The 16,479-nt window shown below is 37.0% G+C and overlaps 1 protein-coding gene across 2 annotated transcripts; it reads left to right on the forward strand.

The window, feature by feature from the left end:
* The first annotated feature begins 3,149 nt into the window (after nucleotides 1–3,149).
* On the forward strand, nucleotides 3,150–13,304 carry LOC107785920 (syntaxin-31-like). Of its 2 annotated transcripts, XM_016607341.2 has the most exons (8): nucleotides 3,150–3,540; nucleotides 4,504–4,754; nucleotides 4,850–4,992; nucleotides 5,539–5,577; nucleotides 7,005–7,202; nucleotides 9,360–9,449; nucleotides 9,859–9,928; nucleotides 12,926–13,304. In XM_016607341.2, exons 1-7 carry the CDS (start codon nucleotides 3,300–3,302, stop codon nucleotides 9,878–9,880), a joined length of 984 nt encoding a protein of 327 aa, XP_016462827.1. In that variant the 5' UTR covers nucleotides 3,150–3,299; the 3' UTR covers nucleotides 9,881–9,928; nucleotides 12,926–13,304. The 2 variants fall into 2 exon arrangements, with proteins under 2 accessions (XP_016462827.1, XP_016462826.1); XM_016607340.2 differs by lacking the exons at nucleotides 9,859–9,928; nucleotides 12,926–13,304 and having other exon boundaries at nucleotides 9,360–9,810.
* Nucleotides 13,305–16,479: the final 3,175 nt, after the last annotated feature.

Consider the following 16,479-nt stretch of genomic DNA (forward strand, 5'->3'; position numbering starts at 1 on the left):
TTTGTTTTGGTGATATTAGCTATCAAATCCCGGGGATCAAATTCATTAAATATACCGATACGATGTTAATAAGAGCCAGAGGAATTTCCTCCTTAGTTGGAAGAACTAGTAATCTAAGTTTCTAAGGATATACTATATTCTAAATGATGCTATGCGAATAGGTTTTCCCGCGAATATTTCACCCAACATATATTCACCAAATAATTTGTAATCTTCATATTATAATGGATGAAAATCACCTACGTCTCTCACCTTACTTTAAAAATCAATCTCATCCTCCAACTATAAACAATATGATATTCTCATCCTTTTATTTTATGCCCTTGTCTATTTTAAATTATGTTATCTACTTGTAATTTATGTTCACTAAAATTAAATTCATTTAAAGTATAAATAAATAATTTTTTTTATGAACTTGTTATATTTTTTACTATGATATGCATTAAGTATATGCTTATATATACTCTCAATTGTATAACATCGTATGGCTTATATGCTTATATTGTATGCCCTTGTCTATTTTATGAACTTGTTATATTTTTTACTATGATACTCTTCTACTCTCAATTGTATAAATAATTTTTTTTTGAGTTTAGTTTGATACAAGTAAATAATTTTAATTATACTTTTTGTTTTGCTAATTTACTTTATTATTTCATGTTATCAAATTATGTGTTTGGTTATTATCTTTACCATTTTTATTTATAAAATAAAATTTATTTATTTTATAGGTAAGTCTATAAATTAAATTAAATTATTTTAAAAATCTCATGATATTAGAAAGAGTAAAAACGGAGAAAGATAACGATTGATAATCTAAATGGTGGGCATTTTAAAAATTCTATTGAGATAGGAGGAAAAGAACCTTAATTATTTAAAGTTGAAATTTTTAAAAGAAAGTTAGGAGAAATGATTTTCACAAATTAAATAATATCCTTAACATGCGTGTCCTCTCAATGGATATGTAAAGTTAAGAGCAGACAAGGGTAACACTATGTTAGTTCGAGCCCTAGATATGGAAAAATTCTTATTAGGGAGCATTACTCCCCGAATGGGGCCTTATACGGTGCGAATCCGGATATAGTCGGGCTCCAATGCGGGTACCGGGCACCGAATGGGAAACCAAAAAAAAAAAGGGTAACACTATGTTTGGATCATTGTTCCTCATCGTTTTATAATGTATTGTATTGTATTGTATTGTATCGGATTGTACCTTACCATTTAATGAATACAATGTTTGGATAGATTGTATTATTTGTTATTGTTAAATAATATTTTGTTGTTTGGTTTAACTATATCGTACTATATTGTGACTGATAAGTTTACTAAAATACCTTAATTGTTTAAATATTAAATTTATCAAAAATTATGTATAAAAATAAGGCGTAATGGCTTCCTGACCACTTAAACTTGTATCGATTTGTAAAGCCGATACATGAACTTATATTTTTCTCGTTTGGACACTTCAATTTGACGGAATGAATACTAATAAACACATTTGACCATTGTCCAAGCCTATGTGGAAGTGGCACAGCTGACATGGCTAAATTGTGTGCAAATCATGCTGCCAAGACGCGTGAATAATTTTATTTTTATTAAAAAATATTAGAAATAGAATAAAATATGAATAAGAAAAAAAAAAAAAGACCTTTCTCTTTCCCCTTCTCTTTTCCCCTCCCCTCCTACCTCTTTCATCTTCCCAAACGAATTCCCCGTCCTGTAAACTTTTTTCATTTTCTATCATTCATGTAAAGTATTGCACAAGGGCGGGAAGCATTGCACATTTGATTAATCATTCATGTAAAGTATGCAAAATCCTCCTTTACCTATTTCCCTGTTCTTTTAATGATTTTATTCTCTTGGGGGTAAATATTTTTTTTCACATTTTAGCGGGCCTCGCATTGGATGATGAAACCCCGGCTGCTGTTGCTACCGGAGAAACCACCTCTTCGGTTACAGAAGCAGCCGGAGTAGTCCTTTCTTGACTGGAATTCGAAATGGATGTCGGAATTTTCGCCTTTGCAAGTGAAATTTCATCTTAAGATTCAGCAAGAAGAGCAATTGTGGAGCCCACAAGAGCGGACCCACCTTTAGGAACAATAATAGTAGCTACATAACCATCATAAAAAGATTCAACATCCATGTCAGCTTTATCTGATTCAACAACAAGAACTGCTTCACCTTTAGCAAGTTTATCACCTTCAACTTTGACCCAATTGACAATCTTGCCTCCAGTCATAGTAGAACTGAGTGCAGGAACGAAAATTTCACGGATCTTGGATTCTATTACATGGATTCTGCATAAATGGGTGGCGGGGAAGATGGAAGCACGACGGAGGGTGATTGGGGCGGTGGGGATGAAGTGGAGAAAAAAGAGAAAGAAAAAGAAATAAAAAAAATTTAAAGATTAAATTTTTTTCTAATAATATAGGACCCACAAATCCACATGTCATATAATAAAGACCAAATATGTGACATGGAATTCATGTCCGAGTGATTGGCGAACACGTTCAACAGAAAGTGTTTATTAGTATCCATTCCGTCAAGTTGAAGTGTTCAAATGAGAAAAATATAATTTCATGTATCGGCTTTACAAACCGATACAAGTTTAAGTGGCCAGGAATTCATTACGCCTAAATTTTTTTTTAAAAAAAAAACAATACAGAAGAAGGCAAAATAACTTAAGAAAGCAGAACAAAGAAGCGAGACAGAAGAAGGCAAAACAAAGGAGCAAAACTAATTAGAATTGAGTTAAAAGCAAATTAGGAAAAAAATAGAACAAAAGGCGGCAAAACATGGTCTAGAAAAAAATAAAATAGGTTATATGTTGGAGATTTTGAGTTAAAATAAAAAAAATAAAAATAAAGGGTAAAATAGAATTGTGGAGTAATAAGTTAGGGCATAATTGGAAAGAAAAATAGGAAACAATCCCACTAGTTGTTTCAAAAAATAATTTTTTCACTGTTCCGAAATAATGGATTAACAATACAATATAACCAATTCTAACAAAATAATCAAAACCAATTTTAATAAAACAATCAAAACAAATATTATTTTAGGATAACAATACAATACATACGACCACGAACAACCATCCAAACAAGCAGTAAACTCTCCATTAAAATTAGATCAAATTTATGAAGCAAATCCTAACATTACAGCATATTTTCCAATTTTCCATGGCGTGAATACATCTTCTAACCCCACAACATTGGCATCTCACCGGCAAGGATCCCTCCCCGCCATATCATGACCAACATTTGTAATTAGATAGCATTGTTTCGTTGTGCCCTTATCAAATGTCAATGGCGTCTTCTGGAGCTTGGACGTACCGAGATCGAACTTCCGAGTTCGAATCTCTGTCCAAAACATTGAAGAAGATTGCAGGAACCACCGCTCCTGATCAATCACAACAGAATTTTTCCGCTTCTACCTCAAAATCACCAGCTACCCCGGATCGATCCCAATTTAACAAGAAGGCTTCCAAAATTGGGTTAAGCATCCACCAAACCTCTCAGAAAATTGATAGGCTCGCCAAATGTATGTTTCCGCATCTTGATCTCCGTGTTTTTTTTAATTTATTTATGCTAATTGATTTTTTGTCAAATTATCTGTAGCTTGATTTTCAGCTGTAACTGAAATCTTTCCTGCTAGCCAATGAAACTGAGTACATGAGCATTATAGGCTTCTATCTTGTAAATTTTGGGATTTAATGAAATATATGTTCTAGAAGTTAGCACTTTTACCGTAGTCCTATGCATTCTATGAGTGGTTTAGCCTTAGTCTTTCATAGTTTAATACGTTTAGAAATATACAGTGCTTTTACTTTTTATTCATATTTGCATCGTACTGGATGAGAAGAGTTTAAATATAGCCAACTAGCGCTCATTGCACAGAAATCATACCTTGTTGTTGCTTAGTTCACCTATTATAATTTAACGTTCTGCCCTGGGGTGCAGTCGGGATACCACAATAGGTCTTCAATCACACGGAATCGAAGGCAGAGCTGATGAAAATTCTTCAGATGTTCCTTAAAGTGTTCCTTTAGTTATGATTTTTAGATTCCTGAAACAAAGGAAATTAGTTTGTTCAGTTTCATGGCGAATAATTGATTTGGTTTAGAATATTTGTTACTTTATGAAGTGGCTGTAGACATACACTGATAACTTTGGTTTCTTTAATATGTTAGTAAGTGTAGGACTGTAACCCAGTAATATTTTGATTTATATATAAGAGATCAGTTTCCATATTGCTGAATTATTTAAGTAGAACATAGAAAATCCTTGATGTTCACTTTAAGATAGAGAAAATTGTGTTCTCGATGCTTAGTGCTTTTGCACCAGTTTGTTCTGTTTTTGATGGTTCACTTGGGTGAGGAGTTTGGTACTTTCATATAAAGCAAGTGAATCATCATTTTCTTTTGGTATGTTTGCTTTGTAGCATTTGCTTAAAGTTCCAATTGCCTAGCTGACTTCAGACTTTATGTTTTGGATCAAAATACAGTGGCAAAACGATCATCCATTTTTGACGATCCAAGCAAAGAAATCCAAGAATTAACAGCTTTGATAAAAAATGATATCACGACACTTAACGTAGGTGTTTCTGATTTACAAACCCTCCAAGATATGGAGGTAGCTGATGGAACTCATTCAAAAGATAGAGTTGTTCATTGTACTGCTGTTTGTGATGATTTGAAGACCAGACTAATGGCTGCTACAAAATCTTTCCAGGACGCACTAACTACAAGGACAAAGGTTGATGCCAAGTGGGCTGTTACCATTTTTCATTTTAGCACCCTGAAGTAGACAACTCATCGCCTAACTCAAGAATTTTATTTTTTTCACTGCAGAATATGAAAGCACATGAGGATCGGAAGCAAATATTTTCTACAAATCTCGCAAGAGAAAACCCTTTGAGGCAACCTCAAAAGACTGTAGCAGAGCCACCCCCTTGGTCAACTCCTCCAACAGGAGGTGGTCCAGAGTCATCAGTGTAAGCATACTTTTCTCTTCCTGGCTTAGTAGGGGAAGTGACTTTGATCACAATGATAGGTTTTTGAGACGTGTGGATCCCATTAAGTTATGTAAGTAAACTGTTGTTACAACTGAATGGCTGGTTGCAAAATGCTTATAATTTTGACAGATTTAGTCAGTACTCAGTACATTTACTTATCAAAATTTTTTTTATCAGTTAGTTTGCTAGTTGTTTGACATAGGGAGTAGAAGTTAGATTTTGAAATTAGATCTGCATGTTATAACATATGTAAATTTGACTCGATGATGTAGATATATTTTTGCTGTAGGATAGAAGTGAGTTTCAAATTATTGAACAAGTTATGGGTCTTTTGTCATTGGGGATTCTGATCTTAATGCTAGTTAACTCTTGATATGTGTGCATTTGGTTTTCCAATTTTTTGTTTTTTTGTAAGTTTATCTCTAGGACAGGCATTTTGATCTTGTTTGGTAGATAATGAATCTCTGTCCAGTCAGTGCCAGCTCTTTCTAATTTTCTTTTCTCCTTTTGTTCCATGCAAATCAGGTTACCTGCAAATGGGGTTCAGGCCAGTAATCAATTAAGGTAAGTTCCAAAGACCGCTCTATGTCTTATATTTGCTTCTCCCTATGTCCCCATTCATGTGACAAAATTCTCTTTTAGGACCACACGTTTCTACTTCTACGGATAACGATTAAATGTGAAAACTGCAAATTTATTGCAGAAGCAAGTCTAAACTGTAACTTAATCTTTTCTTAATCGTACTAAATTGTCAATTATGATATGCTTCAATCGTTATGCATGTCATGGACCAGTCAATTGTATTTATTAAGCTTCATTTCATGTCAAACTGGGTTACATAAAGTGGGGAGAAAATATTCCTGTAGTGCTTGGTTTGACTTTGCATCGAGCATGTAGAAAATCCAATTTGCAAGCAATTTTTATAGCTGAAATAATGTGCTTGTTTTTTCGCTTTACAAATGGCATATGAAAGCTTTGGTTACATTATTTAATCCCTTTCTTTTTTGTTAAATAATAAGATGAATCAGATGGATTCTTGTCGACTTATTCATCAAAGACAAGTGAGGAGTATGTGAATGCAAAAGTTCCAAGTGTAGTTGCTTTGATTCAAAGATATTGAATCACATACCTGTAGAAGATAAATAAAAAAAGGATATTGAATCACATCTGATGATGATAATTAGGGTTGTTATTTTCAAGAAGTGTTGATTTTTTCTTCATTTTTTTGGGAAAAATAACCAAGTACCATTTAGAAAAAAACTTCAGTTTTCGGAAAAAACCCCGAATGACCTGGAATAGGTTTTCAGTATTTTCAAAAGCTAAAAAACTTTTCTCTAATGGCATTTGGTTGATAAATATAAAAACTGAAAAAAGGAATTTTGGGAAAATTTCACCTGCTTTGAAGCAAACCCCACCTAGGATTTTCCCGATAAACATGACCGGGAAGAAAAAGAAGAAGGAAAAAAAAAGCACTCATGCAATACCAGATTAATCTCTTTGGGGTTCTTCTTAAGGGGATCTCCTAAAATATTCTCTTTTCCCCTATATCATTTCCCTACTGGTTATCGTCTTGTATGCTGCTTGTCATAATTAGTTCCTTCTCCAGTTTTGGATTAGTCTCCGGAAACAGCCTCTCTACCTTCACAGGGTAGATGTAAGGATCTGCGTACACACTACCCTCCTCATACCCCACTTGTGGGATTATACTGGATATGTTGTTGTTGTTGTCCTAGTTTTGGATTGATAAAACAGTGTTCTTTATTTCTGGCTCTCCTACTTTGTCCAATTTTAGAAGAAAAAAACCCAATAATTGGAGGTTAGTGCCAGGGGATTTTTCTTTCTTGCCTCTTATCATCTCCTTCTTCTCTATTAGGGTGAGGAAACTGAGTCTGATTGATTTTTCAGGTGTTTAAACAATAATATTGCCTTCTTTTATTATGCTGAAATTTCTTGTATATTCAAATATTCTGGTCTTTACCTTGCATATTCAGGCGGAGGTTGGCTTCAGATAATCCTCCATCTCACCAAATGGAAATGTCCATGTTACAAGAAGTGGTTCCAAGACAAGAAAGTTACTCGCAAAGTAGGGCAAGTGCTCTTCAAAATGTTGAATCCACTATTTCAGAACTGAGTGGGATCTTCACCCATCTAGCTACAATGGTTGCACAGCAAGGGGAGCTTGCTATCAGGTAGAAAAATCCTTGAGTGTGTTTTTAAAAAAATTTATATTTCATGTAAAATTTGTCTTTGCTTTCTCTCCTATCCTAAATATATGACATTTGTCAGTCGTTCTGTGCACTCTAATTGTTGGATAATATGTTAAACAAATATATTTATCTGTGATTAGAGCCCTAGATGGAAAGGGCGTTGAAGCAGAATTTATTTCTATGTCAAAATGGGGCTGAATTCATGTTTCCTGTGTGTATATTAGAAGTATATAAGTTGGCCCAATCACCTTTGGTTATTGTACATCATTTATAAAAACGGCATTCTTATCTGAATTGCAAAATTTGTGGCTGCTGCTGTTACGGAATCAAAGATACTTGAATTGTAGAAAAGCAGTGGAAATCAGATCTCTTTTAATGAGAGAAACAGAGCAACTAGAAAACTAATCTTGAAGTGATAAAAGTCACTGGTCCTTAGTAATGGTGTACATGGTGCACAGACTAAGAACACCCAATTAAATATGTTGCTATAGTTAGATATAAATCTATGATCTCTAAACTATACATTTGTGTAAATTGAGTACTGTTGTTGGAAGAAGAAATATGACAAGTCTATCTGTCTATTAATCTGAATGAAGAAGTTGGGAGCAAACAGCAATGGAACTAAATCTGACTGGTCCCAGCAAATCAGACTGTTAAATACATGACCTGCCACCTGACGTAGCTTGGCTGCTAGTTGGACAGTTAAATCTTGTAGGTCTTTAACTATCCTAGTATTGAATAAGAGTTTCATGAGGACTAAAGAAGAAGTTTAATTAGGTTGTAATACTTTTTGGCGATTTGGATATTGGATCCTAGATTGCTTGAGAATAAATTACAAAATCATTATTATGCCTCTGGCTAGTCTTTTCACCAGTTTGATCATAAGTATGAGCAACACACGCAATGTGATACAAATTTCTGGTTTGCTTTCAAATGCTCAGACATTTCCTGTTACCTTCGTTTTCCTGTTGTCCAGTGTTTGAGCCCCTCCCAGTTTTGGGGGTGGGGTGGGGGATTTTTTATCATGAAGTTAGCAAGAAAAATAAACGTTATGCTGACAATTACATTCAATGTAATATCAGCATGTAATTGGAGAAAAGCTACCCAAATGTTAGTTCAGTGATTGAATTCTGAAATTGCATATGACGTAGAATGTTAACTTTGATGGCATTGAATTCTGTATGAAGTTCTTCTCGCCTCATTTTGTTTGACCTATTTGTGTAAAAAACGACAGTATTCTTCTATAACTGGGATCTTTCTAATTATCTTTCTTCTGGTCAATTTTTATCTTAGTTCGAAAGAGTGGTTTGGTGATGTTTAGTATATAGCTTCTAGAACAATAACAAAAATCTAATATATCTGTACCAGATGCTAGATCAAAAATTAAGCAAGTAAAAAATGGTGTTGAGAAGTATAAATTATAGGCCATATAAACTGATTGAAAAACTAGGGGGGCATATACTTTTTGGTATATACTCCCTCCCCATTTATATTCATAGAATTTGACTTAATATGGAGTTTAACATGTTTTTTTGACTTTTATATTCTATAAGAGCGGATAAAGTTATTGAAGTCAAGGTTGAAAAGTTAGTTTGATAGAGAAAATATCACATCAAGGCTTAAAATCTAATTAGTTTAATGAATTTCGATTTTGAAATTTTTATATTGATATTTTTTTTAGCAGAATTGTGTCAAAAACTTCACAATTTTCCAAGAATTGAAAGATTGTCATATGAATTGCTATCGATAAAGGGTGGTAGATTTGTGTCTTAGGTCACATGTTCAAGCCCCCACACCATGCAAAGCAAAGCCTGGTATTTAAGTGGAGAAGGGTAGAGGGGTGGGCCCATTATCCACCGAGTTTTGAAGGCTGTGGTTGGTCCAAAGGATCGGCCCCAGACGGATTTCTCGGTCATAAAAAAAAAATTGCTATCGATAAATTTTTCCTTTAGGCAAAATGGACATATTTTGGGGAAGGTTAAAAGGCAGAATTTGATTGGGGAAGCAGAAAGCAACTTATTTATACATTTTCAGTAGGAACATGAAGTTGAAATCCACTTAGCGATATGTTATTTTGTTCTCCTTGTTCTTGCCTTACTACTTCGGTTTATCACTAAATTGCCCGATTGATATCTGCAGGATTGATGATAACATGGATGAGTCATTGACAAATGTTGAAGGTGCACAAGGTGCTTTGTTGAAGTACTTGAATCGAATATCATCAAACAGGTGGCTCATGGTTAAATTTTTTCTTGTTTTGATACTTTTTCTCTGTGTATTTATATTTTTTCTGGCTTGATGTCGGTTAGGAGAGGTAGATACACAGTAATTGTTACATCTGGTGTTATTCCTCCACTTGATTATCTTATAGGCATAGTAGTAATCAAAAGCCGATTTCTCTCAGTAGCTTAGCCTCGAGAGGTGTAATACTTAGCTGTTTTTTGTACATAGGTACTGTAGTAGAAAATTTCTTGCAGATAGACTCACAACCGAATTATATTGATACCTTTTTAGTGATGTCGATTGCTACACAGTAAAAGAATGAAGTTCTGTATCAACTATTGAAGAATAACTGAATATTTGGAATTGCCAGTTTTCTTTAATTTCCCCCCTTTTCCCTTCTATTTTTTTTTTGCAGAAACTCTTTTCCATTTGAATGATAGGGGTGCTCATTGAATTTGAAGCTTGATTATTAATCTAAATTACTGGTATGCCCATTTGTAGTACTAAGTTGTATCAGATGACTACTTTCTGTTGCATGTTTTCTCGCATTAGAGTTTCAACTACCTGAAATAGTTGGTTCATATGTCACCACCTCCATGTTTGATTTCGTATTTCTAGCTCTGCATAATAAGTCAGCAAAAAACAAGCTAGTGCTGGGGGAAACTCGATGGTCTAGAAAGATCTCTTCTTGGGACCTTATCTTGCAGAGTTGTAGGCTAATGACATTTTCTTTTATTAGCATAAGGCAACTTTGCCTCTCATTTTCTGATCTTGGGATGTGAAAGCTAAAGTTTTTAAAGATGGGAGAGATGTTTCAGTCATCATTTGCAATGAAGCAATACTAGATTGGAAATAGATTTCATCTCATCAATCCTTTACTGTTTTCTGCTGTTTCTTGGTTTTATGGTCTCCTTTTATTCGTTTTACTGCCTTGGTAAAGTCTGTTCAACTTTTAAAAAGAGGCATTGGTACATAAACCTGGAAATCATTTATTGAGATCCTACCTAATGCATATGCATTAATCATTATTTGTCATCAAAGTTCTTCCTGAGCTCTTCTGGAATTCAGCAATGAATGTTGGGAGTCAAATCTTAGGAGATCAGAAAGAAAATTGCTTTTACCATTTAAAGGCTTTTAGTCTCTCATGTGTATATGGGGATTCTATCATTGATTGGGGAGATGGTAATTTGTTTTGTGAAGATCCGGATGAGCTTTTCACTATTATGAATCATTTGAGCGAAGAGTACACTGAGGGATCTTTGGGAGTTGAAGAAAATTTAATTTCTATATAAAATTTCGTATTACTTAAACGTTTAGTTTACAATTTAAATCTTCACAACTGATATAACCTTTGTGTAACTAATATAACGTTTGATTTGTTGTATTCAGGTTTTAAACTTCGTATAACTTTGCTGAGTTTAATACTAGAAACCAGATAATGTATTACTAATTCTAGTATAAATTATACATGAATGTATATATTGTTTTGTACGAGAAACAATGCAGGATAAAAATATTGTGTAACAAGACGTGAATTAGAGCATCTAAAGACAAAACTATCCTTAAATTAGGCAATCATTACATTACTGTCCGCATATTATTAGTAAATTGCATAACAAATTTTGTGTTATTATTCATAGCAACGCATTATAAATTATAATCTTCAAATAATTCAACCGTAAATCAAATAAGAAAACCCCCCTCAACGTGTAATTTACAAGGTCGAAATTTTATACTCCATGTTAGCGGAAGGGTAAAGTACCATTGGAACTAGTGTTAGATACTCTTCTCCTTGTCAAGTTGTTAATTTAAAATTTGGTAGAAGTGGAAAAGACTGAAGAATGGTATGTGCATCCAGTCTTGGAAATGACATGTCAGTCTTGACTCTTGATCTCCAGGATTTGTTACATTCGATCCACAGTAAGGAGACACATGTATAATGTAAGATACTAGTGAAGCTTGTAATGTTGGGAGGCGCTATGCAGAGTCGATATATGCTTGTCCATTATCTTTCTCTCTTGGTTTTCTTGCATTCTCAATGCTGGCAGGAGTATCAATCTATGGCTTCTAAAAGCATGAGGAAGTTAATAGATTATTTCCTAACCACACTGGTCACTGTTGGGTGTCTAAACAAAGTCCTACACGAAAAGTAAAGAAAAATAAATCACTTATATGAAGCTGGATACTCTTAAGGGTGTGAAACATTTTAGGAAAAATCGTGCTTGTTTGGGTCAGAGCGAACAATATCACATTATGTTAAAAGTATCTTTCAGTTGTTTTAGCCCAACAATTGGTATCAGAGCTAGGTTCGGATCCTGGGACCTGTGGGTTATGGGCAGACCACGCTTTCATTGAGCTACTCTGGTACTCGTCCCGCCAAACCATTAGCTCTAATATACCAGTTATTAGGCTAAAATGGCCCAAAGATACTCTTAACATGTGTGATATAGTCCGCTTTGGGCTAAACTCAGATGGTTTTCTAAAAGTAAATATTTCAACGGATGCCCTATTTAATCGGCCCCATTTAACTTGTAGCTACTTTTTAAAATATTTTTTACTAATACCCAAAGTACAAACGCCTTTAGGCCTTTTCCTCTTCCTCCTCCCCCTCCTCCTCCTCCTCCTTCTCCTTCTTCTTCGCTGTGAAACAAAGGCGACGATGAATTTCTATAGTGTTTGTGAGCATGTTTAAAGGTGGTTTATGGTGTTTTATAGTAGTGAGATGCTGTGGCGCTTCATTTTTTACTATTGCTTAGGGCTTCTTCTTCTTCTTTTTCTTTTTCTTTTTCTTCTTCTTAATTGCAAAATGAGTTTGTTAGATGTATTGTTATTTTGACAAATTGATGATGGTGATTTGTTCTTGATGATATTTAGAAGTTATGTTTCAAATTTAAGCTCATTTGGAGTAAATTTAGTTGTTAAATTGTGTATTGGATTGTTGAAATTCGAAGAACAAGTTTCTGTCTCTGGGCAATTTGCACTTCAAGCCTATTTGGCTATAAGTGCATGAAAGCAATGGTTGCACTTCAGACCTATTTGGTCTTAAGTGCATCTTAAGCACAATTTTTTTTTACTTCAAACTTATTTGACCTTAAGTGCATGAAAACATTTGTTACACTTCATACCTACTTGGCCTTGAGTGCATCTTAAGTGCAATTTGCACTTCAGACTAATTTGTTTTTCAACTTCAGACCTGATAAGTCTAAAGTTGATTCTAAAGTGGGTAAACTTACAAATTTTCGTGCAAAGTGGGGTATAACTTCAATTATTATCCCAAAACTATATAAATGTAAATGCCCCTTTCTAAAAGGCTTCACACCATTAAGAGTATCCAACGCCTTACAAGTAGATTCTTTTTTTTTTTACTTTGTATGTGGAACTTAGTTCAAGGGGGAGATTGTTGCGTATGTGTGAACAAAGTCCCACATAGAAAGTAGAAACGAAAAATAATCTACTAATAAGATTGTATACGGTGAAATCAGAGGGTCCAATTTCTCATTATCAAAGCACCTCAGAAGACCGTCTCGAAGTCCCGGGGCTACAAGGATACGATCGAGACTCCTCCCTCAAGGTTCGTCGACACTCAGTCTTGTGATAATGTCAACCACGGCCATGGAGGAAGCAGGGAGTTCCCAAGGCACGTGGCTAGGACTGACAGAGCCTAGAGAGCTACTCTAAGACCCGAGTCAGGGTGTCATCTAGTGGTCACATCTCTATATCTTTGTAAGTAATGCTTGTTGTACTATGATGGGATTTCCCTCCTATATAAAGGGGATCCCTATCACTTTGTAAGGGTTGGTCACTTCTGTTGCTCCATCCGCTCCATAAGAAATATAAAAGAACATTCTCTTTGCTCTCTCATGCACTCTCTTGATATTATAGCTTTCATTTATTATCTTCATATTTGTTCATCATTTATTGCTTATCATTGGCCATAAAGAGTCCTCTTTAATTACCTTGTAATTGTTAGCCCTACCCCGATTACCCTCAACAGCTCATGGCCAAGCCCCAGGATCGACCTCGAGGCCTAGAATTGACAAGCCCGAGGTTCCAAGTAACTAGCCTATCGGTTTGGTTATATCTCCTCCTTAACTTTATTTCGTCTCTAAATCTCATATACTTAGCATCAATTGCTTAACAAACTAGCATAAAAATAGATCACGTATTTTTAGAGTCCCATCAACAAATTTGATTGTTATTACCATTTTCATGGTAAACAGTTTGGCGCCCACTGTGGGGCTAAAAATAATAGTGATTATTTTCTTGCTGGTTTTACTACATAACGCAAGTTATCTTTCACGCTTTTCTTGTCCAAGATCTTCGGTTTTAGGTCAAAATGTCTAACTCAGTAAACGGAGATGAAAACAACAATCTTAAGGACCATGGGGAAAATGGTGTGACTGTTCCAGGCGTTGTTGTGCCACCACAAAACCCTAGGAATGCACCGGAGCCGGTCCCCATGGAAACGGTCTCACGCGACGCCCAACACATCGACATAAGCTCCCACACTGACAGGAGCGTGCGCCAAGGGGATCAACAAGAAACACAGAAAACCCCAACTAGGGAAGAATGGGAGGTTAGCCTTCATGTTATTTTTGAAATATTGTAGGAACAATAGCTGGCTATTGCTCAGCTGCAAAGTCTCCAGAAAACTCCTAGCACGGTAGCACTGGGGACAGCTCCCCAGGCCAACATGTACCGGGGAGATCGAGCAATAACGGGTCGACAACTAACCTTGTCATCATAAAATTGCTCGAGGACCTCACCAAAAGGATCGAATCGGGCGAGAAAATGATAGAAGCTAATGACAAGAAGGTCGAGACCTACAACTCCAGGGTCGACCAGATTCCGGGCGCACCCCCAGTCCTGAAAGGTGTGGATTCGAAGAAGTTCATACAAAGGTCGTTCCCTGAAGAAGCGGCCCCGAAACCCATTCTAAAGAAGTTCAGAATGCCGGAACTCCCAAACTACAACGGGACCTCAGACCCCAATGAACACGTTACTGCCTACACTTGCGCGGTAAAGGGCAACGATATAAAGAACGACGAGATCGAGTTTGTATTACTGAAAAGTTCGGGGAAACACTCTCGAAGGGGGCCATTATGTGGTATCACAACTTAGCTCCTAACTCCATAGACTCATTCGCCATGCTAGAAGACTCCTTCATAAAGGCACATGCCGGTGCCATCAAAGTAGCGACGAAGAAGTCCGACGTTTTCAAAATTAAGCAAAGTGAGAATGAGATGCTGCGAGAATTCGTATCTCGCTTTCAAATGGAACGGATGGAGCTGCCGCTAGTCTCTGACGACTAGGCAGTGCAGGCTTTCACTCAATGTCTAAATGAACGAAGCTCGGTGGCTTCAAAATAGTTGAAACAAAATTTGATCGAGTATCCAGCTGTGACCTGGTCAGACGTCCACAACCGGTACCAGTCAAAAATCAGAGCCTAAGATGACCAGTTGGGAGCCCCCTCGGGCTCAGTATACCCAAGTAGGCTCCTAGTAAATGAGCCAAAACTAAACAAAGAAAGATATCAACCATACATCGAAGATGGGAGGAACGCCCCGAGGCACAATCCACCTCGCAACGATCGAAGGATAGACCGAGGACGAGATCCTCGTGGACCCATCAGCAGAGCCAGATTCGATAGGAATGTGGGGCCAACGGGGGCACCTTACTTATCAGAATACAACTTCAACGTCGATATATCAGACATCGTGTTCGCCATTAGTAAAATCAGAGACGCCAGGTAGCCCAGGCCTGTACAATCGGACCCTTCACAAAGGAATCATAACTTAGTGTGCGAGTTTCACAACACGCACGGCCACATGATCAAGGATTGCCACCAACTCCGAGAGGAGGTAGCTCGACTACTCAACAAAGGTCACCTCCGGGAATTCCTCAGCGATCGAACCAAAAATCAGTTCCGGGAAATAGAGGCGGCCAAGAAGAACGAAACAAATGAGCCACAACATGTCATCCACATGATCTTGGGAGGCGTCGATGCCCCGCAGGAACCCATGATGAGAAGGACAAAAATATCCATCATCAAAGAAAAGCGAACCCGAGGGTATATACCCGAGGATGCCCTCACTTTCAGCGAAGAGGACACCAAGACCTTGTCTCAGCCTCATAATGACGCATTGGTAATCTCTTTCCTTGCAAATTCTTTTAAAAAAAACATGTACTTGTGGATCCAGGTAGCTCGGCCAACATTATCAGGTCGAGGGTGATAGAGCAGCTCAGACTGCTTGACCAAATCATGCCTGCCACTCAAGTCCTCAACGGATTCAACATGGCAAGTGAAACAACAAAAGAAGAAATCATACTCCTAGTCACCGTGGCCCGCACGACCCAAAATGCCAAATTCCATATCATCGAAGGAGACATGAGGTATGTCATGGGCTGCTTTCTAGACATGCCCCATGACCCCTTGGCCGCGCCTCATGGCAGCCTAGCAAGCCTCACAATGCCTAGAGCCATGGTCGGCCCCGTGGTCTTGGCTGCACCAAGTGACAAGTGCGCATGCGCCTCTGTTGCCCCACCGATGCCTCTCGCCAGCGCCCAAGGGCTGGTCTATGACAACAGCGTCGCGCGCCCTGACAATGCCGCGCTTGCAGATCCTGATGCCTCGCCAGCGCCCAGCTGCAGGCCCATTCCAGCAGCGCCTCGCGCACAGACCCTGATGCCAAGTACCAGTGCCCAGCCTCAGGCCAGCACATCAAGTGTCGCACGCGCCCACAACAACGCGCGTGCAGACCCTGAACCGCAAGACAAAGTTGTTGCCATCGGACTTAGTTTTACCTTGTAATAATCTAAATCCTTTTCATTGTAATCATAGGCTAGTTTACATCATTTTCATTTCAGTGTGCTTCTACAACTTTATTAGGACTAGTCATGTAATGTTGGTTTATTTTTTTTAAGCATTATAAAGGGGGACCAAACAATCAAACATTTCAAGCAAGCATTTTCTGGTGTCCTCCCCCTCGACACTGTATCTTTGTAATCAACATTTTCATTCATCAATAAAATCATC

The sequence above is a fragment of the Nicotiana tabacum genome, chromosome 6 (assembly GCF_000715075.1).
Source record: "Nicotiana tabacum cultivar K326 chromosome 6, ASM71507v2, whole genome shotgun sequence".
In the NCBI taxonomy this organism is placed as follows: Eukaryota; Viridiplantae; Streptophyta; class Magnoliopsida; order Solanales; family Solanaceae; genus Nicotiana; species Nicotiana tabacum.